We start from the raw sequence: 26,847 nt of genomic DNA, 5'->3' as shown, positions 1-26,847 counted from the left end.
ATCTTAGTAAATGAAACAGACGTGTTCCAGAGCCGTCTTTGAGCCACAGTACCTTCATTTTAGCTAAAAGAAAAAATATATATAAAAAATAGACTAAATAAAAGCATTGGCGTTTTAAGTATCATTTAATATTTTTATGATTTGTTTTTTTCTTTTATTGCACTTTTTTTTATCAGCTATTAACCTTCCACAGTCTGACATAAAACCTAATTCTCACTATTTCCATGGAATCACCTTCGGATGTACGTACTGTTTCTTTAAGGTGGGCCCCGGGGGTGAGAGGTCATGCCCCGCTCACAAGTGACACTTTATAGACTTTACCCTTGAAAATGTATATTAAAACTACTCAACTCGTCCTAACTAAATATATTTGTAATTCCATTCAGTGTGGAGAGCTGCTACTGTTATAATCTGCTGCTGAATAAGAGGGGCCCTTCCTCTTTGCCCCCCCCCCCCCCCGGAGCAGCCCCTGTAAACCCCTGCCTTGAACTGCCCTGGCACATTCTTTGGTCGACACTAAATCTGTTTCCAAATCCAACCACAAACACACAAAGCACGTGCCGTTTGTTTGTGGCAAGGTGAGTGCTATATCCATATCTTTTCTTTAGTTTTATTAGATCTATTTGAACATTTCTGGTTGTTTCAGGTGACCACGTGACCTTTTCTTTCGCGACCTTTGTTGTGTTTTTAGCCAATTCACCTCATCAATGCAATTATGGAAATCATTTGAACGAGCGACATATTACAGCTTTAAACTCACAATAACAGCGTGCAGTTCAGACCTATAATCACGCCACAAACGTAACCTTAAAAACATCGAGGAGCAACAACAGACGCGATCAAACTCAGTCCCAGATGCAAATCAAACCGCTGAAGAAACGTCCTGTCTTTCCCTGAAGTGGAGTTGGTCCAAAACAGCCACAGATTCACTCACTCTTCATAAAATGTCCCGTTATTCCTTTGTCGCTGTTGTTGCTTCATAAAATAGTGTCAGACGAACGCTCCTCCTCCATCGCCAAATGCTGTCGTCCTGTCATTTGTTGAACGTTTTCTGTGTTGCCGTCTTCCTGTTTGGGCACAGGATCAGAAACTGTTGTCTTATCTGGTTTTCATACAGGTTTCTTCAGCACAGTTTAAGCTTGTGTTGTCCACAGAACTCTAAAAGAAGCTGCTGTCCGCTCTGGTTCTAAAAGTTCATGTTAGAAAGCGAAACATGAACGGGCCTCTGAGCCGGAATCATGCTTCCTGTACAGTACTGCTCTGCGGCCTGCAGAGGCCACTGAAAACACTCTGACTTCCAGCCAAGCTTCAGCAGCAGAAGTGAGGGGTAAACAGGTTTATTTGGATATATTTGGAACAATTTAAATATAGTTGTAACACACGGTAATCACTGATTGCCTTGATTGCCCTGACCACACACTTAAAGACCCAACACTTACGGTGCTTACGGCGCACTACTTTTCTTTGACGAGCCTTTTTTTGACCTTATAAACTTCTCACACCGTCTGCACTTGACAAGACCTCGGCTGAATCACACGTCTGCCTCCTCCTGCATTTCCACCAAGTGTCCGTAAAACCGTGCGTCATCCGTGTCCATGCGCGTAATTGTGTGTGTGTGCGTGTGTGCGCGTGTGTGTTAGTGTGCGTGTTAGTGTGTGTGTGTGTGTGTGTGTTAGTGTGTTGCAATGAGCAGGATTAACCTAGTACTTCAAGCTGATGCTGATTGGAATGAGGCTCAACACCCAAACCGAGCTGCTTTTCTCTCTTTCATCCACAGTAAGGCTTTGTCACAGTGAGTGTTTGTCCACTGTTCATTTACACCACAGTTCAAAACCTTTTAATTCTTCAGCCGTAATCACCAGTTTCTCCTGAGCAGGAACTTGGCTCTCTGCGACGCCTTTTCTTCACCTGGCACCACTCCCCACACGTCCCAATGAGTCGCAGGTGGAGTTGACTGAGTTGGTCGCAGACGGGATTAATCTGTCTCGGAAGCGGCGTCACGTTTATTCCAGTCGACCTAATTTATGTGTTTGTGTTTTCTTCCTCTTGTGAATGCGGCCGGAGCGAGGAGGCGGGATTAGGTGCAGGGATCCTGGTCTCCAGCTCGGGGGCCATGAGGGCTCGGTAAGAGGCCGCGGCGCGTGCTTGAGGATGTCTGCGTCCTGACTAAGTATAAGCCAGTGGTGTGTGCTGTGGTTTCAGGTGGAGGTGAGTGAGGAGCGAGCTGGAGACACGAGGTGGACAAGGCCTACGTGGACTGGCAAAGACGAGGTAAGATTATTCCACTGTTTACGCCGCTTTTGTTTATCGAAAATCTGATCATAATCTGATTTCTGGAGGTGTGGCATTACTGGATTATGTCATGTGGAAGGCTGGATATGATGTGAGTAATCAAGAGTGTTTATTTTACCATTATTGTTAGTATTATCTAGCTGTTTTTATTTTATTTTATCTTTATTGTTTATAAGAGTTCTTCTATTAAGAGTGTTTTTTAACCTTAAGTTAGCTGGCCTTTTCCTCTGTATCTACCTGCGTTGCAACAATGAAATTTCCTCATGTGTGGACAATAAAGGAATATCTTATCTTATCTTAATCTGATTTGAAGGGGGATGATGTTACAATCACACACTGCACTGTTCTCTTTATGCACTACATCTGAAAATAAATTAACTGTACATTTTGTGTACATAGTAAGCCTATTTTTATGTTTATCCTATAATAGATTTAAATTGTTTTCTTTAATGCATGCGCTTTCTCGTTTTTTATATAGGTTGTTTTATCATTGTTTATTGTTTTATGCAAAGCAAGATCCTATGTTTGTGATTATGATTCTAATGTGGCAAAGACAAACATGTGACAGATTGAAAGAGTTTTTTTGTATTTAATTGTAATTTGTCTTTGGATTTCAACAGTTGCTCTAAAAATCGACTTATAAACTAACCCGTGTCTCCAGGTATTGTTGATGATCAGAAAAAAAAAAATCATATACCGTATTTTCCGGACTATAAGTCGCACTGGAGTATAAGTCGCACCAGCCAAAAAATGTATAATAGAGGAGAAAAAAACATACATAAGTATGAAATGCAATTGCAAGTGTGAAAATAACAAATAATATCACATATAAGTAGCTCCAGAGTATAAGTATAAGTACATAAGTATAAATATAAGTATAAGTCGCACCCCGGCCAAAACTATGATTTATAATCCGGAAAATACAGTATATACATGGATCTGAGGTAATATGTGTATGAATTATGTGGATGTATGTGAATGTCTATATATATATATTTTTTCTCTCTCTCTCTAATTCTTTATATAGGTTAGTTCGTGTTATGTAAGTTTTGTGTTTGAAAAATAATAAATAGTTAAAAAAAAAAGTCAGATCCAATTTGTAGGTTGTCTGATTATTCTAGTTTTTTTTTCCTGCTGTGAAAAGTGAATTTTCCAAAACTGAAATCTGTTAAACAGAGACATATTGAGTGTATTCAAGGGGATTTGCGATGGAATTATAACTTTATTGCACTGAAATGTATTTTAAAAAGGGCTTGACAATGAATAATCTTTTTGAAATGAGGCTATTTTTTGCAAATAAACCCTTCATTTATTATAGTTATAGCAGGATCTATTGAGATACAACTTCCTGTTCATGAGACAAAAAGCTTATGTACTTTTGACCTTGATCTGTTTATTTGTCCAAGTAAAATAAGAGAAAGTTTATATCTTCCAAATCAGAAATATTGTGGTTTACAGTAATAATTGTGATGATGTCGGTGATCACGTTTATTTATTTTAGAATTAATAATAGTTATATATTCTTTGGGAGGGTAATCTGAGGAATTTAACTGCATTTAACAAGGGACAACGTGGAATTAAACCTTATTGTCTTCATTGTGTTGCTGTGACTTTGTTTTTTTGACAATAACTGCGATGGCTACGTTTACTTTTGGCCCTTTTATCCATCCATCCATTTTCTGCCGCTTTATCCGGGGCCGGGTCGCTGGGGCAGCAGTCTGAGCAGGGACTCCCAGACTTCCTTCTCCCCAGACACTTCCTCTAACTCCTCCGGGGGGATCCCGAGGCGTTCCCAGGCCAGCCGAGAGACATAGTCTCTCCAGCGTGTCCTGGGTCTTCCCCGGGGCCTCTTCCCGGTGGGACATGCCTGAAACACCTCCCGAGGGAGGCGCCCAGGAGGCATCCGGAGCAGATGCCCGAGCCACCTCAGCTGGCTCCTCTCGACGTGGAGGAGCAGCGGCTCTACTCCGAGCTCCCCCCGTGTGGCCGAGCTCCTCACCTTATCTCTAAGGGAGCGCCCAGCCACACGGCGGAGGAAACTCATTTCGACCGCTTGTATCCGCGATCTTGTTCTTTCGGTCACTACCCAAAGCTCATGACCATAGGTGAGGGCAGGAACGTAGACCGACCGGTAAATAGAGAGCTTTGCCTTTCGGCTCAGCTCCCTCTTCACCACAACGGTCCGATGCAGCGACTGCATCACTGCAGCCGCTGCACCGATCCGCCTGTCGATCTCACGCTCCATCCTTCCCTCACTCGTGAACAAGACCCCGAGATACTTGAACTCCTCCACTTGGGGCAAGGACACCCCACCCACCTGAAGAGGGCAAGCCACCTTTTTCCGGTCGAGAACCATGGCCTCGGATTTGGAGGTGCTGATTCTCATCCCAGCCGCTTCACACTCGGCTGCAAACCGTCCCAGTGCATGTTGCAGGTCCGGGTTTGATGGAGCCATCAGGACAACATCGTCTGCAAACAGCAGAGATGAGATCCTGTGGTCCCCAAACCGGACACCCTCCGACCCCTGACTGCGCCTAGAAATTCTGTCCATAAAAATTATGAACAGAACCGGTGACACAGGGCAGCCCTGGCGGAGTCCAACATGCACTGGGAACAGGTCTGACTTACTGCCGGCAATGCGAACACAGCTCCTGCTCCGGTCATACAGGGACCGGACAGCCCTGAGCAAAGGGCCCCGGACCCCGTACTCCCGGAGCACCCCCCAAAGGACACCCCGAGGGACACGGTCGAAAGCCTTCTCCAGATCCACAAAGCACATGTGGACTGGTTGGGCAAACTCCCATGAACCCTCGAGCACCTGATGGAGGGTATAGAGCTGGTCCAGTGTTCCACGACCGGGACGAAAACCACTCTGCTCCTCCTGAATCCAAGGTTCGACTATCGGTCGGATTCTCCTCTCCAGTACCTTGGAATAGACCTTACCGGGGAGGCTGAGGAGTGTGATCCCTCTGTAGTTGGCACACACCCTCCGGTCCCCCTTCTTGAACAGAGGGACCACCAGTCCTACAACATCCAGAGACTTTAGGTACGGATCTCATCCACATGGATGAGCCAGCCTCTGAGTCCCCGGTCTCTACTTCCTCTTCGGAAGACGTGACTGAGGGTTTAAGGAGGTCCTCAAAATATTCCTTCCACCGTCCGACGACATCCCTAGTCGAGGTCAGCAGGTCTCCACCCGCACCGTAAACGGTGTTGGTGAGACACTGCTTCCCCCTCCTGAGGCGCCGGACGGTTTGCCAGAATTTCTTTGGGGCCGACCGATAGTCCTCCTCCATGGCCTCCCCGAACTCCTCCCAGGCCCGGGTTTTTGCCTCTGCGACAGCACAAGCCGCGGCTCGCTTGGCCTGCCGATACCTGTCGATGACCTCAGGAGACCTACAAGCCAGACTGGCCTGGTAGGCCTCCTTCTTCAGTCTGATTGGCATCCCTTACTTCCGGTGTCCACCACCGGGTTCGGGGGTTTCCGCCACGACAGGCACCGGAGACCTTGCGACCACAACTCCGAGCAGCCGCATCAACAATGGAGGTGGAGAACATGGTCCACTCGGACTCACTGTCCCCAGCCTCCCCCGGGACATGGGAGAAGCTCTCCCGGAGGTGCGAGTTAAATACCCTACTGACAGAGGGCTCCACAAGACGTTCCCAACAGACCCTCACAATGCGCTTGGGCCTGCCAAGTCATATCTAGTCGGTATCGCTCAACCTCCCGCACAAGCTCAGGCTCTTTCCCCCCCAGCGAGGTGACATTCCATGTCCCCAGAGTTAGTCTCTGTGTCTGGAGATCTGGTCGCCGAGGCCCCTGCCGTCGACTGCCGCCCAGATCTCTTTGCACCGGCCCCTTATGGATCCTCCTGCGGGTGGTGGGCCCACGGGAGGGCGGCCCCACGTCGCTCTTTCGGGCTGTGCCCGGCCGGGCCCCGTGGGGTAAGACCCGGCCACCAGGCGCTTGCCATCGAGCACCCATCCCAGGCCTGGCTCCAGGATGGGGCCCCGGTGACGCCGATCAGGATGGGGCCCCGGCGACGTAAACGGCCTTGTTCTTTTACTCATCATAGGGGGCTTCTGAACCGATCTTTGTCTGACCCGTCACCTAGGACCTGTTTGCCTTGGGAGACCCTACCAGGGTCTTGAAGCCCCCGACAACATAGCTCCTGGGATCATTTGGGCGCTCAAACCCCTCCACCACGTTAAGGTGTCAGTTCAAGGAGGAGCCCTTTTATACATTGACATATTTTTATATCCGCTTGACTCTAATGTCATCTTCAAAAAGTTGTATTTTTTGTAAGACTCGATAGAGTTATGCGGTCGAAGTGTGACTTTGTGACGCAGTCGTCCCAAGAAAGGCAAATTATACATCGTTTAGTGCAACTCGCAGTAAATTCAGGTCAAACGGAGCTAAAACTGGGGCATAAATCCAGAGTATTTGAAGGAAAGCTTTGAGTAATAAACACAATACGAGTCACAGGTCTCAGTGTATTGACTTCAGGCCCGTCATGGCAACTCTAAAGTGATAAAAGCAAAGTTAAAGGTGCCCTGTGTAACTGTAATGTCATTAAACGTTACAGGTTAAGTTACAGGTCAGATCTGTTTCATAATAAGACCATATGTAGTTTGTTTGTTTGTTTGTTTGTTTTAAAGTAGTATTAGTGAATGAAAACTTTTATGAATGTAATTTAATATAATTTTCTGCCCAATTACACCCTGTTCTAATCAGTGCAAGTCAAAGGCATAATTATATTTTTTTTACGGTTTCTTACTTGGTTTGTAATAAAAATATGATCGTATAATGTATTTATTTCACAAATGTGTTAAAGGCATAATTATTTAAAGGTTTTCTTACTTGGTTTATTGTAAAAATATGATTGTTTAATGTTTATTTTGGTAGAATAACATGGTTCTATCGCATGTTACTGTGTAGATCAATGTAGAAGAAGTTAGTTATTATACTTTTAAATTAATTGATTTGATGAGCCTGTGTCAAGTGGACGGAGCAGCGCAGGAATAACATTTTAGGCTTGAATTTATGAATTATGCACGTTCTTTCTTGTCACGTCATCAAAACTGGGTCATCAGAAAGTGCAATAATTTAACCTTTTTAATGTAAATGTGTGTGTAGCAGCGAAACTACAGCTCATTACGCAAAGAGTGTCTTCACTTAAAGCTCCTGGAGACTGTTTGTGAATGACAATCCAGGCTCATTCCCTGTAAACGTCCTTCTGCTGAGTAGACACTGAGGCGCCGGCGACAATATCCAAAATAAAAAAAGTACAGATTTATTCCCGACCGAATGACGACCCGCGTCTTTGCCTGTTCTGACGGATTACGCCGTGTCGTTCTGTCAGATTATTTGATGGCAAGAAAACACGAAGATTGAAGGTGATGGCGGGTGTGCAGTATATATGGGAGTTAAAGTGCCCCCTACAGGTCGGGCGACTCATTGAACTAAATTGCAGTTAAGATGAATATATTTTGAATTTTTCTACAAAATTATAAAAATGTTGTCACAGAAAAGCTCATTTTTTTTAGTTTTTTCATTTCACCTCCTGGTTGTGATTGATGACATCACACTAGGAAGTTACCCAGCAAACACTGGGCAAAACTCATCTCATGTCACCATCTATTTTATTTGACAAAAATATGTGAGAATGACTTTATTTTGTTGAATTAATGTTTAAAGAATCAAAAAAGTTCTTTATTTGTCCAAATTATGCATAAACTTTGGCTGGAATCCCTAGTGTGATGTCACTTCCTGTCATTTTCTATAGATTTTTCAACGTTTATTCCACAAATACTTATTCAATTGGTGTAAAACTATGAGTTATATGTACAACAGGTATAAATACACCAAATAAAGTCAAAATTAGAAACTTTCTTCAAACCTGTCACACGTCACTTTAATATTATTCAATGAGAGAAACTTAGCAGAAAATACAGAAATGTTAAAACTCTTTTTATTTATTTTTTTATTGAATTTTATGGAAAGAAAGGCCAAATTACTCTCCTACTTACACACAGGGGAAATATCATGCCAAATCTACAATATTAAAGAGCTTTCAATGATGTTATAATGATATTCCATTCAAGGCGTACTTACTCTACTTTACTTTTTTTCAACTGGACTCGTTTATGTTTATTAAAATAAGATAAGTCTTTATTTGTCCACACAATGGGGAAATTCCGCTGTTGCAACACAAAGTAAAAGAACAGATAACTTAAAGAAAACACTCTTACTAGAAAAGCTCTTATAAAAAACACTTATAAAAAAACCTCTTATATTCTTAATAAAAAGTAGAAAAAATAGATAATAATAGTAACAAAGGTAACACTCTTATTTGCAGCAGTTATATGGACATAGAATAGTAAGTTATTTTAGAAAATAATGATCCACAGGTGTCATCGAGTACAACTATAGAGCATGTCTTCTTTAGTACTTTTCTTTATTTTCTTGAGGAACAGGCAGATGCTGGAGTTGTTGTTGTCGTTCTGGATGTAGGATTATGAATGAATAAATGATGGCGCTTATGCAGAGACGGACAGTGGATTTATTTGTAGAAATAAGCAAAGATTTGAGCCGGCAGTAGAAGAAATGCATGATATTGTGATAAAGTACATGAAGTTATAAAAGTGATTTCGATCAGGATGAAACATGAATGAGAAATGGACGATCCAAGCATTTCATATTTTATTTAATTTTTGTACAAAAGTTGGAAAACCTACCATAGATTGCCATAAAACAGGTAAAAAGTGGCAATATTTGTATTTTTTTAAAATATTTTTTTTTGTTTTATAGCAATCAAGAAATAAATAAGTTAAAAAGTGCCAATTTGTTTTAAACTTACTTTTGATTTATTTATTTCTTGTGTTTGCTTACGACAAACCTTATCCAATATTAAGTTGGCTCATCTTTGATAAACAATCCAAGCCTTCATGATACAGCAGCATTTTAAAAAGGACAAAGGATGAAGTTTGTTTTCAGAAATGTGATCGTCGCGAGCCCAAAACTGTCGAGGAAACTCCCGTGAGCCCCAAACGAACAAACGCGAGCCCCTGTGATAAGCATGTTATTGTCACTGGAGCGTTTCTGAGGTTAGCACCATGAGCCCAACCATGAGAAATAACATAACGAGAGGCGGTTTAGCTGTTATTTAAACTCTATCAATCGCAAAAGGAGTAACGCGTAATCTCTTCTGTAAACCACAAAATGTTCAATAGTATCATGTAAAAAACTGTATTTTGGACCTCGACTTAACATGAACTGACTTGCACATGGCTCATTTTACTTTCTAATCGTGCACATTTGGCCCAAAGTGTGCGTGGCACTTTTGGAGTTTATTTTTGAAGACTTTGCGTGAAGCTCTCGATCAAACTTTATTTACAAGCGTGTCAAAAGCCACAACACGGGTGAACGTCACAGCAAAGCCACACAGTGAATAGCAGGGGTGTCCAAACTATGGCCCGGGGACCAAATGCGGCCATCAGATCAATGTTTTTTGGCCCTTGATTGGATAAATTGGCCCAAACAACAAAAAATATAACTTTTTCCTGTTTAAATTTGCAGTAGCTGCAGTGGATTCCTAAACCCTGCGAAGCTAAAGCTAAAATAGGACTTTGTGTAATTTGCAGCTCCGTTGTAAAAGTCACTCCTTTTGCGCCGGTGTGTGTGAGACTGTCGGTGCGAAACTGTGACGACGGAGGCGACGGGAAGATGGTGGTGAATTAAAACTTGTGTTGTTTTTGAATGAGACTATTGTATGTTTCTGTGTAAAGGACGTTTCCTCAGATGCCTGGGTCAAATTGCCCCTGGGTCAAAATTTAAATTTGCCTTTATTTTGAGTAGTTCATATTCTAATTTAGGATTTATTTTGTTGGTACATCATTATTTTGACCTGGTTTAGTCCTGGATTTGTCCTGTTAAGTTTAATTTGTGATCATGTTGTCAAAACTAAAAGTAAAAGTACAAGCTAGGTGTCTGAGGAATTCCTCTGTTAGAAGTAAAACTACAACTCGAGTAAAAGTAAATTTAAGAGTCAATTTCTGGAAACGTCTGATTTTTAGTTTATAAGTTAAAATGCACATGACACGTTAATAATAAACAAACTAATTTTGACTTTACTTGGTGTATTTATACCTGATGTATATACAAATTATATTTTAACACCAATCGAGGAGCAATCTGTGGAGAAAATGTAAAAAAAAACGGTAGAAAATTACAGGAAGTGACATCACACTAGGGACATTCATTCCATCCCAAGTTTGTGCATAATTTACTCAAAGAAACAACTTTTTTGACCCTAAACAAAATTCAACGAAATAAAGGTGCTTTCGTATATATACATTTTCAAATAAAAATTAAAACTAATGTCAGTGAAAAGACAAAACATTAAATAATGCACAAATCTGGTATTTTCAAAGGATCGACCTCAAAAATGTGGAAAACAAAATCTTGTCGGAAGGAGCAGTGCAAGAAACACACATTGTCAAATCATTTAAAATGGTCAAAGTAGAATGTTGTCCAAAATTCCAGTGTTGCAACGCACAGTTCAAGAACAGCAGAGGTCGAAACGTGCAATAAAAGCTAAGCTAAAAGGTAAATAATAATAATAATAATAATAATAATAATAATAATAATAATAATAGTAGTTGTAGTGTTGTGGACTTTCCTGTCAAATATTACTAAGAAAAAAATAATTTTAGAAGTAAATGATTTATCTCAGAAATGTGATCATGAAGTCGTTTGGGGTTTGGAAATATTTTGTCACTTGAAATGTATAGATGCATCAGTAAATATATTTTTTCTACATAAATCAATCCTTAGTTGACCTCGAGCAGAAAAGTCTCAGCTTCTCTGCACTAAAGCGACCGCATCCACTGCCACCTCTGCTGACGGCGATCTGAGAGGCGCAGAACGACCGCCACGTTTCAGTCAGTCTGCCCCGCGGCACACGGCACGCGGCGCTCCCCCCCCCTCTGCACACAGCGTGACAGGGGCTCTAAACATCTCGGCGGCGCTGGTCTAATAGTCCCATGTGGCCCGGCGACCGTGAGTGTAACGAGAGTGCGCAGACCTCGCTGTGAACTCGTCCATAACTGCTGTTTAGATTATAATTGTGTGCTCTGAGCCAAACTTCCCCGCGTCTCGCTGCTCGGTGCGGACTTTGCATCCTGTACGAGCGCACGTGTTTCTCTGCCATCAGAAAGGGAGAGGGAGAGAGGGGTGAGAGAGGGGGAGGAGAGCCAGAGACGAAGAGAGAGAGAGAGCGATGAGAGGGGGAGGAAAGCGAGGCAGAGAGAGAGAAAGAAAGGAGAGAGGTTTGAGCTCTTGTTGGCGCTCCGCACTGTGCCGATGGGCTCCTGTGTCTAGTTTCTCCTCTTTAACTTTTTTACGCTTACGAGGCTTTTAAATTTCTGGATTGGAGCGACCTCCACCTGCAGCTCCGTGCGGCTTTCTTCCACCTGTTGGATTCTGAAAAGGTAAAGACGTGTTTTTATGCCGCGATTGTGTTTTCTGCCATTTCTACCACGTCTGTCGTCCACCACATCCAAGGCTTCATTTCGGGTTGTAAAATGTCGAGCCGTTTTAGGTTTTATGCGTCATCTTGTGTCTTTCGAAATGGGTACATATATGATTAATCCAAAAATGATACTTATTGAGTGGTATGATTATTTAGAATCTGGGTTCCTTCTCTGCTCCTGTAAAATCATGTTCTTCTTGAGTGCATTTGTATTCTGAATTTTTTTTTTTTTTTTAAGTGTTGGTCGAGAGTTGGCACAATTTAAAACGACTCTTAAACACATTTTTGCATTTGAATTTATGTATGAAAACGTGCATAATTCCATGCCTCAAAAGAATCAGGATCAGAAAGGGTCTATTGCCATTGTCGATGAACAAAATTCACAAACAGAGGAACTTGTCTCGGTGATTCAGTGCAGCATAAAACAATAAAACAATGAACGATGAATAAGTCAAAAGTCAACTGAACGACTGACCTTCATCTCGTTTGTGTCTTTCAGATCTCTGCCTTTCGACTAACGGAGAAAACCTGCCGCGGCGACTCAAAACGAACCGCATTTTCACTCCTTTGACTCTTCTCTTTAGCCACATTCTTCCTCCGACCGCAGAGGAACTATATTTGCTTTACCTAATTCCCGTGCAACCCCGTCCAAACTGCACCCTCGCTGTCCCGTGGCTCTGTTCCCCTGATGGGCACCATATCTCTCACTACAACCACATTCCCGTCTTCATTCCTGGACTCCTCTCTCGGCCCCTAACCGACTTCGCCAACACCAACAACGGCAACGATGGAGACGGAAGACGTGATGATGACGACGACCAGCGCCCTCGCCGGGGACAAAGGAGACCAGGTGGAAGGGCTCAAGGAGAAGAACGAGGAGGAGTCGAGGGAGCAAGGGGACGAGAAGCTGATGCTGGCGGACGGCACGGAGCCGCGGGGGCCCAAGCTGTCCAGCTCGGAGCCGCAGGTGTCCAACGGCTTCACCACGAGCACGTCCCAGAGCTTCAGGGAGGCGCAGGGGAGCGGGGCGGGCTCCGGTGGCACCGCGCCCGGCCTGGGACATAGCTCCTCGGCGCCCATGGGAGGCTTCAGGACTCTGGTGGTCCAGCAAACCAGTCTGGAGAGGCCGAGGGAGACCTGGAGCAAGAAGATGGACTTTCTGCTGTCTGTGATCGGCTACGCGGTGGATCTCGGGAACGTGTGGCGCTTTCCGTACATCTGCTATCAGAACGGAGGAGGTAAGGACGGGTGGATGGATGGAGCGTGAGGGAGGAACGGTGGAGTCTGTTGTGAAATGAAGTAGACAGGACGGCGATAATACTTCAGATTATTGTAGAAAAATGGAGACGGTTGCAGCTTCTTGATCACCCAGTTTGATTTCAGACTTAATCGTATGAAACGCACGAGCTGACGTAGACACGAAGAGTCAAAGTTTGGCCACTCAAAGGTGCACTAACTTGGACTTAGTGGATTTCTTATTGTATTTACAGTTCTCATTTGTAAAGACTTTTGACGTTGCGTTTGTGATTGATAAAAAGAAATGACACTTTTCTCTCTAAATAATGATCGATTTTAGCGGTTTAGCTTCTGCCCTTTCTGTCATATAAACCTATGTATTATGTGAAAAATAAATAATTACCATAGATCAACTTATAGAGATGAGCGCTCCACTCCAAAAACTCTGAACTTTGCGCACCGAGGCTTTCAGATTTGTTTTGCAGATACTGGCACATCCGCTAGGTAAGATTGCATGATTTCCAATATAAAAAAACACCCAACAATACACGATAGATACTCTGTGAAACACTTTTGGCAAAACGGTAACTTTCCCTTGCATGTAGCAGCTCTCTAAGCACAGAAAGTTTTGCGCATAATCCATGAAACTATGTACAACAAGGAGCTTAAAATGGAAACGCAAAGGAACGACATGCGTGGCTTCGAATTGCTCCGATTAAAGTTTCAATGTGGAGTATTATTTGCGTTGCCAGTTGCGTTATAGTGAAATGTGTCCTCAGTGTGGACTTGCGAGGAGAACGTAGCTGGGGGATTAACCTGTGCACGGTTTGGGTCAAAGGGACAAGCCGAAGTACAAGAGGGATTAGAAAATGTGCCACGAGATTTAGAATGACTTGGTTATACTTGGTTCAATGGTAGAGGAGACGATCACGCGAAGATATGATTAGTTCCAGTCCCAATGTTCTCCTTCTGTGTTATTGTGGCTTCATCCGGCGCTGACATGGGCTTTTTACGGCCCATTGAGATAAAGGGAAACCGATGGCCGACGAGCTCTGACTGTATTTTGATGCTGTTTTGATCATTTCCCCCAAATTGTATCATTTAAATTTGCTGCAATCTTATCCGCAACCCTGTTTTACTACAAACTGGATGAGAGAGCAGCGTGGACACATTTTGGTCAGTCTGTTTTTGCATTTAAATGTTCCAACAAGCTTCATATATGTTTGTTTTTTGACTGAATATTAGTCTCTGCTGGAGATTTGAGCCCAAATGTACTGAAACGTGCAAATATCTCGGCCAATTGATCGGTCTATCTCTAGTATCTCTAGTATCTCTAGTATCTCTAGTATCTCTAGTATCTCTAGTCTGTGGGTGGGTGATACTGATAAAAACTAACATCCCGATAACAATAGTCGGAGAATATTACTTCAATCATGTCTTTAAATGTGTTGGTTGAGGTTTTATTTTTAGACAAATGTGAAATGTCTGTGAAAATGAATCACAAAAGTGCAGAAATATCACCTTTTTGAAACACTTTTAAATAAACAATATACTCAACATTCAAACCTCACCGTATAATCTACATTTGGATAGATTGCCCACCTCTGATCTCTAAATTGTTGCATAGACGGATGTACAAACGAGTGGTGGCTTTGTATTGCTGATACGCTTCTTGCTAAAGCTCCAAAAAACGTGCTTCTCGAACGCCGGAGTCTACGTGAAACCACAAGACAAGCGACATCCCACACAAGCAAATGTAAATCTTGACTCTCTTAATGTCAAAATGGAAAAGTCTTGAAGGAAAATGGACAAACTAGGAACGAGAGCATCAGATGTTGGCTGTTTTGGAGTTGGAAAGGCCAGTCGGAGCCCGTTTGGACCCGTACAGAGGAGGGCTAATGAGTTTGTCGATAAATGGAAGTCGGGGTAAGAGCCGCCAAGCAGGAGGTCCAGGGGAAGAAGACCGGCCGGGGATTTATGGATGCGGTGGAAGAAAGGACACAGAGCTAAAAAGGGGTACTTGATTTCAAAACGACAGCGATCCGCCTGTGGAAACTAAGCCGGCGCGAGCTCCTGGAGTCAGGGTCGAACAGTTAGGTTTATTGCTTGTTTTGTTGCCGGTGGTCGCTTCAGGGGCAGATTTCTAGGCTTTTGGTTCAAATTGTTGTTGCGATGTTGTCTATTTGTCCAAGTTGTGTCTTCATTTGAATCTTGATGAAACATATGGCACCCGGGTTGAAGTTTCTAGCACAATGTCCTCCATGAGCAACAAAATAGTGACATTTCTATTACCGTTACGATATTTATGTATATTTCAAACTTGTTTTGATTCAGGATACCAATTTTGATACCACAAAGAGGATTAGAAAACAACCGGTTCGACTATAGAATGACATTTTCAACAACGAGTCCAAACCAATTCCAAAAGGGTCCACATTTATCCATTTACTGGTTCATGTTAGTGTCTAATTTAGCTTCTATTACAGATTCTAGTTTTAATTTTGATTTGTGTCTAGTTAGAAGTGGGCGGTATTGACAAAAATCTATATCTTGACATTATTTGGCCTTATCTCCAATACTCTCATGATATTTTCACAAAGCATCAGGAAAAGAGCTAAAATGTGTCTGTTGGTTATGGGTCATGTCTCGCCCAAAACTTGAATTGAAAAAAATCACAAAGTATAGAAATGTCACTTCTTATTCACTTTTTGACTTAATTTAGTTCTAATTAAAGGCAATATCTTCCATATTATCCATTGTACTGTATCTCCAAAACAACAATCTATGTCCATTATAGCTAGGCATCGATTATTGTTATTTTATTTCAAATTATTATGATTATTTGACTGCAGTTTAGTCCTACAAACCTTGAATCTTGTATTTGACTCTCTCTAATGTTAATGCTACTAGAATCATTTAAAATGCGCACTTTTTGTACGTTTATTTTCATTCATTCATTCATTTTCTACCGCTTGTTCCCGTTGGGGGTCGCGGGTGACTGGAGCCTGTCCCAGTGACTTCGGTGCACACCCTGGACACTCATTCATTCACTTGGGCCAATTTGAAGTTGCCAATTTTGCCCACCACATGCATGTCTTTGGACGGTGGGAGGAAGAACCCGGAGAGAACCCGCGGTAACACGGGGAGAACACGCAGACTCCGCCCAGAGAGATCATGTGCACCCTGCGCTTACTTTATTTCATCTTTTCTAGATAAAGGCATGTTATGCAACTTCTCAGAATGTTTTCATATTGTTTTATTTGGCTCGGGCCCAAACGCCGGAGCCTGTATTGACACAGAGTCTGCATTAAAGACTGTTCCTACACAATGTCCACCTAGCAGCGAACAGGACCTCCCTTTTATTGGATTTGCAATAATAAAATCTTTGCAATTTCCTGTGCAGTGTTCGTGTCTCCCCGAGCGGGCAGAGATGGCGACCGGGACGCACTTGATACAAGCAACCGTATTAATTGTGTTGGGTTTTTTTCAACGAGAACGAGCCGAGTTTCTTTTTCCTTACTTAATAACCTGTCTCCCAGGCAGCCGCTTAGTCAAGCCTTATCTGAGGCTTCTGTCACAAAGAGACATACATGTGCGCAGGGAAGCGGCCGCTCAGCGTAAATGAGACGTCTGCTTTTAGATATTAAGAGTATAGTCAAAAAAAGGCTGATTTCAATGCCACAAGTATCATCAAAGGCAATTTTCAACACAAACTTACAGTAGTTTCATTAATACTACAAATTACAAATGCACTTGTCGTGATATAGATCCAGACCGTTCTTAAACTATTCTTCTGACCTGTTTTTTCTGTTTTGATACTTGTTCAAATGAGTTTAAATACTGATTAAAGATCTGGGTATTATGTTTTTGACAGTGTGATTTGTAACTTTTTGGGGAGATTGTATTTTAATATTAAAGAAAAACTTGCTCCTCTCTTATAAAGCATTTAGTCCTGTCAAATTATACTGTTACAAATACAAAAAAACACACAATTATTTATTATTGACACCATTATCAAGACATTTTGATAGATATTTGATATGATTTATCTCTGTCCGATATCATTCCTCAAATGTGTGAACGAAAAAAAGACGCTTTGAATATAAATGTTGCGTTAGTGTGACCCTAAACGTCTTGTATATCAGTCTTGTGAGCTTTAGATGGCGTTCGTTTAGATGTTCAGGAGTCACCGGGTTTCCTAATTAACACCAGGTTTCCTAATTAACACCTGTCTTTGTGTGGATTTGATTGTTTTATTTAACGTGTCTCTTTGTTCGTGTCTCTTGAACCATCGATCTCAGGCCACACTTCTCACAAGCTTCACAAAGATCTAATTCACCCCCACAAATGTTTACAGTTCATAAAGTATCTGAAGTTATTTGGCGTACGTCCCATCGTCCGGAAAATATGTTAATTTTTTTCTTTTTCCATTTTTTTTCCTTTTTTTCCAATTTTGTTCATTTTTGTTCATTTTGTTCAATTTTTAAAAAAAATAATCATTTTTTTTCATTTTTTCTCATTTTAAAATTTTTTTTTTTCAATATTTTCCAAATTTAGTGCAAAAGTCCGTCTTTACCTTTGTAATAAATGGCCAAAGATCCTTCCGTCCAGTCCGCGACACTCGGCTCCATCCGTGTTATCCGTTTTTCTTTATATTTTTCTTTTTTTTGCTGCAGCCAGAAGTACTTTCCACAGGTATCCATCTGTCATTTCCATTGTGGAAGTTTCACGTCCGAGATATGTAGCGTTGATGTCCGAATTGAATAAAGACGGTCTGCAGTGCTTCATTGATCTCAGTCCGGTATTTATGAATAACAGTCCAAAACACGTGATCATGGATGAGCTCACAATAGTATTTCCTTGTGAGTACCGTAAATATGTACTGTGATACATTTTCCCAACAGAATCCTTTCCAAACATGGGATTTTGTGCTTCTCCACTGGGATGTGCATGTATGTTCCTATTCATTATCAGTTTTAACACAACTTTCAGCCTTTTTCCCCACTTATTTTCACGAGATCATGGATGAAAATGTTGTATTAATGCATATGGTCTGCTTTTATTGTAAATACATCTGATTTCAGCATGTTTAAATCAAATACTAGGGTAACGTGCCAGGTTAGATTGGGTGGCAAACTTAAAATGTCCTTGTATATCCAATCCAATCCACTTTATTTATGTAGCCCGATTTATACAACCAGAGGGTTCCAAAGTGCTTCACAGCAAGATAAAAGACTACAGAGGCAAAAATAGGATAAAAGTAATAAAATAAGATATAAAAACAAAATCAAATAGAAAATTAAATCAAACAAAACACACTAAAATCAATGGAATAAAAATAAACAAAACAAAATAAATAAAAAGGTGCTGCCCTCCCAACACATATAAAACATACAATCAACACACTACATGGTGTTAAAAGCCAGAGAAAACAGATGGGTTTTTAGAAGCGATTTAAAAAGAGGCAGTGAGGAGGCTTTTCTTATGGGGAGTGGCAGTTTGTTCCACAGTTTTGGAGCTGCCACTGCAAAGGCTCGTTCACCTCTGACCTTTAGCCTAGCCCGTGGCACTGCCAGGACAAGCTGGTCAGCTGACCTGAGGGAACGGCTGGGAGTGTACGGGTGTAGCAGCTCGGAGAGGTAAGGAGGGGCAAGACCATTTAAGGCTTTAAAAGTAAATAAAAGAGTTTTAAAATGAATCCTAAAATGAACGGGCAGCCAGTGGAGTGAAGCTAAAATAGGCGAAATGTGCTCATATTTTCTTGTTCCAGTTAAAAGACGGGCAGCAGCATTTTGGACCAGTTGGAGACGAGCAATTGAGGACCCACTAACCCCCATATAGAGAGCATTGCAGTAATCCAGCCGAGTGGTGACAAAGGCCTGGATTACGGTTTCAAAATGCTGTCTCTGAAGGACTGGTTTTATTTTTGCCAGCTGCGTATTGTTAAGAGTCAGCCCTCAGTCAAGTGTAGTTGCATATTTAGATGTCTTAGAGGTGTAAAAATCGAATGATCGCCTTTGTGCGCAGGTGCTTTTCTGCTTCCCTACATGTTGATGGCAGTGTTCGGCGGCGTGCCTCTGTTTTACATGGAGCTGGCCCTGGGACAGTTCCACCGCAGCGGCTGCATCTCCATCTGGAAACACATCTGCCCCATCTTCAAAGGTAACGAGACGACGAGACATCAATGACCCGTGTCTCGCTCCATTCACGTGTTTAGTTCGTGCTTTCAAGACTTTCATGAATTATTTTTCATAGCACCGGGTGATATGACGATAACGGCTGATTTTCTGGCTGATTTCAGGCTGATTCATGCCCCACACCTTAAACCGAACCCTTTCATTACTAAGCCTCAATCATTCCTAATCAAATAAACTGTTCATTATTAATTAAATTTTAATTCATGCTTTATTAAGGCTAATTGAGGTGTAGTTATCACATGGTACGTTTTTTTGTTTATTATCGCCAAACCCTATTTTGTTTCATCTTCGCATTTCTGTGATATGTTTCTTTATCGGCAATCTAGGGCCGTACGCGGCGTGAAATGGGGGAGACATTCAGCAAAATTGCCCGAAATCCATCTCCATTGAGAACGTTTTCACTTTAGCCTTACTTAACCATACTTATTTATCAAGTTTAAAAATCATGCTGATATACTCTGGTCTGGACACATTATTCTATTTAAAAAAATGCACAAATCTGAATGATATTGTAAATAATAATGTGATACGTTCCAACAACTGAACGTTTTTCATTCGTGCAAAAAAGAATGAGCTTTTAACAGTTTGTTGGCACGATGAAAACAATAAAGAATAATAAAAACTTGTTATTCCTCCAGCTAAAGTGTGAGAGACAGCATCTTTCACCTTAGAAACCCCTCGTCTCCTTGTAACGCCTGTGGACTCTCTGTAATGGAAATCCTCACATTTTACCTTCAAATGCCACACACTCTGAAACTCCAGCGTATGTAAATTATCGAAATGTCACCCACTTTTACCCAAAGACGCGGAACGGGCCTGAAACGCCGCTGATCTTCACTGATCCGTTCCCAGCCGGACTGACGACTTTGAAATGGTCGCTGATCGTGAGAAGTGTTGTTCCCAACTGCGGCTCGTGTTGTTTTGTTGATCGCAGCAATGTCTCGTCCCACTCGTCTTCACCCAAACCTGTGTCATGTCCAGTAAAGTCTGTGCAAAAATGACACCGAGTACTATCGAAGGAGAGATTAGGTTTCCTGAGAACCACCAGATCTAAGTCGGGTGAATAACTGGACTATTTCAGGTTTAAACTGGGGCTAAACCAGCTCTTAAGAAGAAATACACCTTTGCCACTGTAGTTTTACAAATGAATTATTCAACAAAGGGCAAAAATGTGAATACAATGTACTGGAAATTAAGTAAGCACGAGAACTGATGAATATCGCGTACCACAGTTTGAGAAACACTGCTGTAAGCGATACTATAAAACATGTATAAAAAACACATATACTGTGTATTTTTGATCTGGTGGTCCAAACTGCAGCACATTTAGTTTGATACTCAGGGTCATGGGAGCGATTCCCGGCTCTGACAATTTGTTGAATGTCTCTCTTCGCTCTTTGTCCCCATTCCTCACTTAGATCTGTCCTGTCCAATACAGTCAAACATGCCAAAAGGACTTGGAAGTAGAATTAGGCCATCACACTTGAAGTTAGTGAGTGCTTGAAATAAGTAATATTTATCTTGTTTTGACTTGTGTTTGGAAAAAAAGAAAAAGAATGAGCATAAAATATCTTGTTTTACTTAAAATATGAAAAATACAAGCATTTCAAACTTGAAATGAGAAGAAAAGTACTGTATACTGAAATCAAAATGAATATGACCACTTTTTAACTTAATTACAATTTTAAATAAGATATTGTTTCCAGTGCACTGCTTTGACGTGGTCTGGATGAATCTAACATTTGAAAACTATATTTTGAATGTGTCCTCCAGTTTTTTCCCTTTCATTCTAATCTGCATTTTCACAGTTTCACATTATTCAATCAATCAATCTTTATTTACACAGCGATTTTTGTACAAAACAAATAAGACAAATTGCTTTCATCATCATCATTACATCAAACTTCCCGCAACCGCCTGACCCACACACTAACGACACACCCAAAAACACGGTGATGAGTACAAGTGAACCAGTTGTGGAAGCACCATCAGAGGAGCGGTCTAATTCATTGTTTGTTTTGTTTTTTTACATGGGAAAATCCAATTGAAACTCCCCCCCCCAAAAAAAAAATGGAGAAAAGACAGGACTAATATGTGCATGTGATCGCAGGCATAGGTTTTGCCATCTGCATCATCGCGCTCTACATCGCCTTCTACTACAACACCATCATGGCGTGGGCGCTGTACTACCTGCTGTCGTCGCTACGGCCCGTTCTGCCGTGGACCACCTGCACCAACAGCTGGAACACGGTCAACTGCAACCGTTACATCTGGACCGACAGCAACATCACCTGGTCCAACTCCTCCACCTCCCCCGCGCAGGAGTTCTATACGTAAGTGCATGTAAGTGGGAGGAAGGGCTTAGGAGACGAGGAAACATGCAAAGTGTGGATAAGGAATGTGGATTAAATACCGACCGAAGTGGAAAAAATAACACACTTTATATACGGGGCACTTTAGAAACTGTTGGACATCAAACGGAGATGAAACGTGTGGCAATTACAATGCAAATACCAAAATATATAAACTAGATACAAGTCAAGTTAATAACTATCAAAACGTGGGTAAAAGCAACAAGAAATCTGAAAAATACATCTCGCCACCGGAAAAAGGAGCGTTTTTAGGAATGATTAAGAAGGCAGAAGCTCTAACAGTTCTAACAGAACAAGAATTATCAACAAGGAAAAGGAATAGAAATAATAGGACACAAGTCAAATTTTAATGTTTGCATCGTAATTGCGCTTCGTTTCTTCTAGTATTAAAACCTGGCTAAAAGCAACCAGAAATAATTAAAAAAAACAACTCTTTTTTGGAGGTTAAAACCGGCAAAAAAATGTGTTTTTAGCTGCAATAATCGACATTATTCATACATTCATTGTTTTGCTTTAAAACAGAGAACAGATTCATCACCAACTAACTTTATGCATAAAGCACTAAAACACAGAGCAAATGAAGAGCAACTACGAGGCAAATATTATCTTTATCTTATCTTGTTGTTTCTATAATATTTGTGTGTGGGACATATTTGGGGTTTATCCAGAGTTGACTTTTCCTTCTTCACGTATTAAAGTAACAAACTCCAAACCTCAGCCCGGCGCCAGAGTTTCCTGTTTTTGACGTAAATCGGGTCTTGGTTTATCGTCACCTCTGACTATAAAACACTTATACTGCTCTAAAGGCACAAAGTGTACCAAGATGCATTAATATGTCACCTAATACTAGAAACGACTTTCAAGGTGAGTATACAACGGGTCAAAATCAGGAGGCTGTAGTGCAAAGAGTCATCGTGTCCTTGAGCACGACACGTTCTGCTGGTTTATGAAAGAGTCTTTGTGAAAGTGAATCTGGGACAATGGATGAAAATTAGCCCATAACGACAAATAATGATTAAAAAAAGAAATACCAGAAAAAAACAAAAAAAACATCTTGTTCGGTGGATAAAACTGGCAAAAAATGTGTGTTTTTAGCTGCAATAATCGACATTATTCATACATTCATTGTTTCGCTTTAAAACAGAGAACAGATTCATTACCGACGAGGAAAATATACCAACCAACTTTATGCATAAAGCACTAAAACACAGAGCAAAGTGCGGAACACAAATCATAAGAAATGAAGAGCAACAACTACGAGGCAAATATCTTTACATGTGTTTTATTGATTCTATAATACAACAAGTATTCAATTAAAAGTATTGGGTAAAAGCAACAAGAAATCTGAAAAAAACATCATTCAAACATGCAAACGAGAGCAGTCACAAGTCAAAATGAAAGTATAAAAGTTGTTTTTCTTCTTTTTACTGCAACAAAATGACTCGTTTGTATAAAATGCTGTGCACAGTGACATTAAGCCGGTTAAAGTGTCTCTTGTGTTGACGTTCCGTGTTGCCTCGTTGACTGTTCCCACTGGTTTGAGCCCAGGTTAGTCCTGATGTAGACTTGGTTTAGTCCTGTTCTAGTCATGGTTAAGGCCTGGGCTAGACCATGATTGGCTCAGAATTTAGTCTCAGTTTAATCTAAATGTTTATGTCGTCAAGTGATCCAGTTCTACTCCTGCTTTAGTCCTTATACTCTAGGTGTTTTTTTTCCAGGTTTAGCACAAGTTTAGTCCCAATTTTGTTCTGTGTGCAAATGTGAATGCAGCCTTGGTTTATCTGGGCTGGGGAATGGCACAAAGAGTAAAGTGAGTATACTTACAACAACAAATCCATTATCTAGTCACTTCCAACGCACTGAAGGTGGAAAGAAACGGCTGTAGCTTCACCTGTTGGACCAAAATGGAAACCACTTTTCATCAGCAGGGAAGTGTTCTTTGTTGTTGCAGAATGTGATGTGTGTTCTTTTATCTTTTGTGTGTACTTTTTGACGTATATTTTTATTTTATTATTGATTTGATTTGATTTATTTTATTATTATTTATTTTTTAATTTTTCAATTTTTTTAATTTTTTTAATTTTTTTAATCATTTAAATTATTTTATTTTTCATTTATTTATTTTTTATTTGATTTATTTTATTAATACGGGTAAAACACAAAACACATTTATTTAAACACTCACAAAACACATAAAAACAAGTGAAAACCTAGACAAAATGACAATAATACAACATTTTAAAAAAGGTGTAAAATCATTAAAAAACAAGGACTTTGGTTAGTCTTTTAAAAGTGCAATGAATTTATTAAAAGGCATACAATAATTGAATTTAAAATAATATAAATATGCAGTATTTTTTGTTTTTATCTGTTTTTTGGTTTCAGAATCTACAGTTTATCGTTTTTTTTGCGCATTTCCCATGTTTGTCCAAGTTCTTCTTAATGTAATAACAGGATGAGGCACTTAGTGGCCCAACCTCTCCATGTTTAGTCAGAAACCTGCTCGTTTCCGTCTGCTGCTCTGTCTGATCTCAGGTGATTCGAAGCTAAGTCAATATCCTCTCTTTTGGAGCGCCTTTGTGCCTCTACTATCCCCCATGTTTTGTATGTCTACTATCTGCTGGCTCGTTCTTATCAGAGCGTCCCGGGACAGTCTCCATGTTTGTGTGTGGGACATATTTGAGGTTTATCCAGAGTTGACTTTTCCTTCTTCACGTATTAAAGTAACAAACTCAAAACCTCAGCCCGGCGCCAGCGTTTCCTGTTTTTGACGTAAATCGGGTCTTGGTTTTTCGTCACCTCTGACTATCAAACACTTATACTGCTCTAAAGGCACAAAGTATACCAAGATGCATTAATCTGTCACCTAATACTAGAAACGAGCACGACACGTTCTAGTGTTTTATGAAAGAGTGTTTGTGGAAGTGAATGTGGGACAATGGATGAAGCTCATTAGCTCATGACGACAAATAATAATACAGAAAATAAATGAAAGGTTAGAGACCAGTCATTCCCAAAGTAACACCTTTATCGGTCCAAAGATGACAGGGTTTTCCAATCGTAATTAGGCCCGAGCCCCAGCAGGGCGGAGGGCCTATTGCTCCCGCAACGCTGCCTAAGGCAGCGTTGCAACTGTCTGACCCCGTCGCCCCTGGCAAGTACAGTGAACTAGCCCATGCCGAAGGCATGGATCATGCATACTTACTCCTGCTATGACAGAAATATTCTTCAGCGCTTTGAGCTCTAATTTGACCCCCTGAACATGCTCAAAAACTCACCAAACTTTGCCCAAAATTCAGAATCGGCGAAAAATTCGATTTTTTCTGGGCCATTTTTTTTTTCGTTAAAAAATGGCGCGACAGCGCCACCGACAAAAGTCAAAATACATTGCGCCTATGGGAGACGCCCCGAGGTCAACTTTGGCGTAAAGCTACGAAATTCGGGACACGCATTCCTCTCGTGAGGACAAAAAAAATATTATTGTGGCAACGCCCTCTTCCTTTGAAAATGAAAACAAGCTGAGTTAGCCATTTTGTTTACGTCAAACTTTGACGAACTCCTCCTAGGGCGTTTTTCCCACCGACTTCAAAATCGGCGGACGTCCTCTGGACAAGTGGGGCATCAAAAGTTATCCAAATTTTAAGGATAGCTTTTACGGTCTCTGTGCGACGGAGCCGCAAACGTTTCCCAGAATTCTGACTATTTGGCCTTCAGAGTGGCCTATAAACAATAGAGTTTTTCCAAATGACATGATATTTTGCACAAAATTCTAATTTGCCATCCTGATCATACAAGTATGAGAGCCAAAGTCATATTTTGTACGGCGTAACCGTAGCGATGACAGAAACATCCCATGTTATCCTTATGGGAAAATCACAAAATCGCTCAAATCACCACATTTTTACGCTTCACACTTTAACAAACTCCTCCTAGGGCGATTGGCCGATCAAACTCATATTTGGGGAAAATCATCTACACAAGCGGGGCATCAAAAGTTATCCATATTTTGATTTTAAGTGCTAAGGTCTCTGTGTGGCGGACCCGCAAATATATGTCAGAAATGGGAAAACAGCGAAATCTCTAAAATGACCACATTTTTACGCTTCACACTTTAACGAACTCCTCCCAGGGCGATAGCTCGATCAAGTTCATATTTGGGGAAATCATCTCCACAAACGGGGCATCAAAAGTTATCCATATTTTGATTTTAAGTGCTACGGTCTCTGTGCCGTGGAGCTGCAAATATATGTCACAAATGGGAAAAACACCAAATCCTTGAAATGTTCACATTTACGCTTCACACTTTAACAAACTCCTCCTAGTGCGTTTGGCCCACCTATCTCAAAATCGGTGTACGTCTTCTAGACAAGTGGGGCATCTAAAGTTATTCAAATTTCATGGATAACATTTACGGTCTCTGTGCAGCTGAGCCGCAAACTTTTCGCAGAATTTGGACTATTTGGCCTTCAGAGTGGCCTATAAACAAGAGTTTTTCCAAATGACATGACATTTTGCACACAATTCTCATTTGCCATCCCCAAATTAAAAGTATGGGAGCCAAAGTCATATTTGGTAAAGCGTAGCCGTAGCGATGACAGAAAAATCCCATGTTATCCCTATGGGGAAACCGCAAAATCTCTAAAATGACCACATTTTTACACTTCACACTTTAACAAACTCCTCCTAGGGCGATTGCCCGATCAAGTTCATATTTGGGGAGAATCATCTACACAAGCGGGGCATCAAAAGTTATTTATATTTTGATTTTAAGTACTAGGGTCTCTGTGCGGTAGAGCCGCAAATATATGTCACAAATGGGAAAAACGCCAAATCCTTGAAATGTTCACATTTACGCTTCACACTTTAACAAATTCCTCTGTGGGCAATAGCTCGATCAAGCTCATATTTGGGGAAAATCATCTACACAAGCGGGGCATCAAAAGTTATCCATATTTTTATTACAAGTGTCACGGTCTCTGTGCGCTGGAGCCGCACATTCGACCGACATTTGTGTTCATTTGCACTGGTTAAGCACAGCATTGTACATGTCCAATGTGTCACTGTCTTAGTTCTTAGACAATTGCGTTAGCGCCATCTCTGTAAAATGCAGAGAGCAGAGTCGGAAGGCCGGCGGCCCGCGAGGGCCGTTGGATGCCGCTTGCGGCTTTAATTAGGCCCGAGCCCCAGCAGGGCCTAAGTTGCAACAGTTTGTCCGCA

At 41.3% G+C, this 26,847-nt stretch overlaps 1 protein-coding gene across 1 annotated transcript in view; it reads left to right on the top strand.

The window, feature by feature from the left end:
- The first annotated feature begins 12,388 nt into the window (after positions 1-12,388).
- slc6a4a (solute carrier family 6 member 4a) overlaps positions 12,389-26,847 on the top strand; it is a 56,460-nt gene continuing 42,001 nt past the window's right edge. Inside the window, exons 1-3 of the mRNA XM_072455032.1 lie at positions 12,389-13,063; positions 19,089-19,223; positions 21,369-21,591. Coding sequence (XP_072311133.1) covers positions 12,613-13,063; positions 19,089-19,223; positions 21,369-21,591 — 809 coding nt within the window. The 5' untranslated portion in view covers positions 12,389-12,612. The remainder of the gene's footprint in view (positions 13,064-19,088; positions 19,224-21,368; positions 21,592-26,847) is intronic.

The sequence above is a fragment of the Eucyclogobius newberryi genome, unplaced genomic scaffold (genome assembly GCF_026437365.1).
Source record: "Eucyclogobius newberryi isolate DKJ021-1_F unplaced genomic scaffold, fEucNew1.0.hap1 SCAF_10, whole genome shotgun sequence".
NCBI classification, from domain to species: Eukaryota; Metazoa; Chordata; class Actinopteri; order Gobiiformes; family Gobiidae; genus Eucyclogobius; species Eucyclogobius newberryi.
This window is presented reverse-complemented; position numbering and strand designations above follow the sequence as displayed.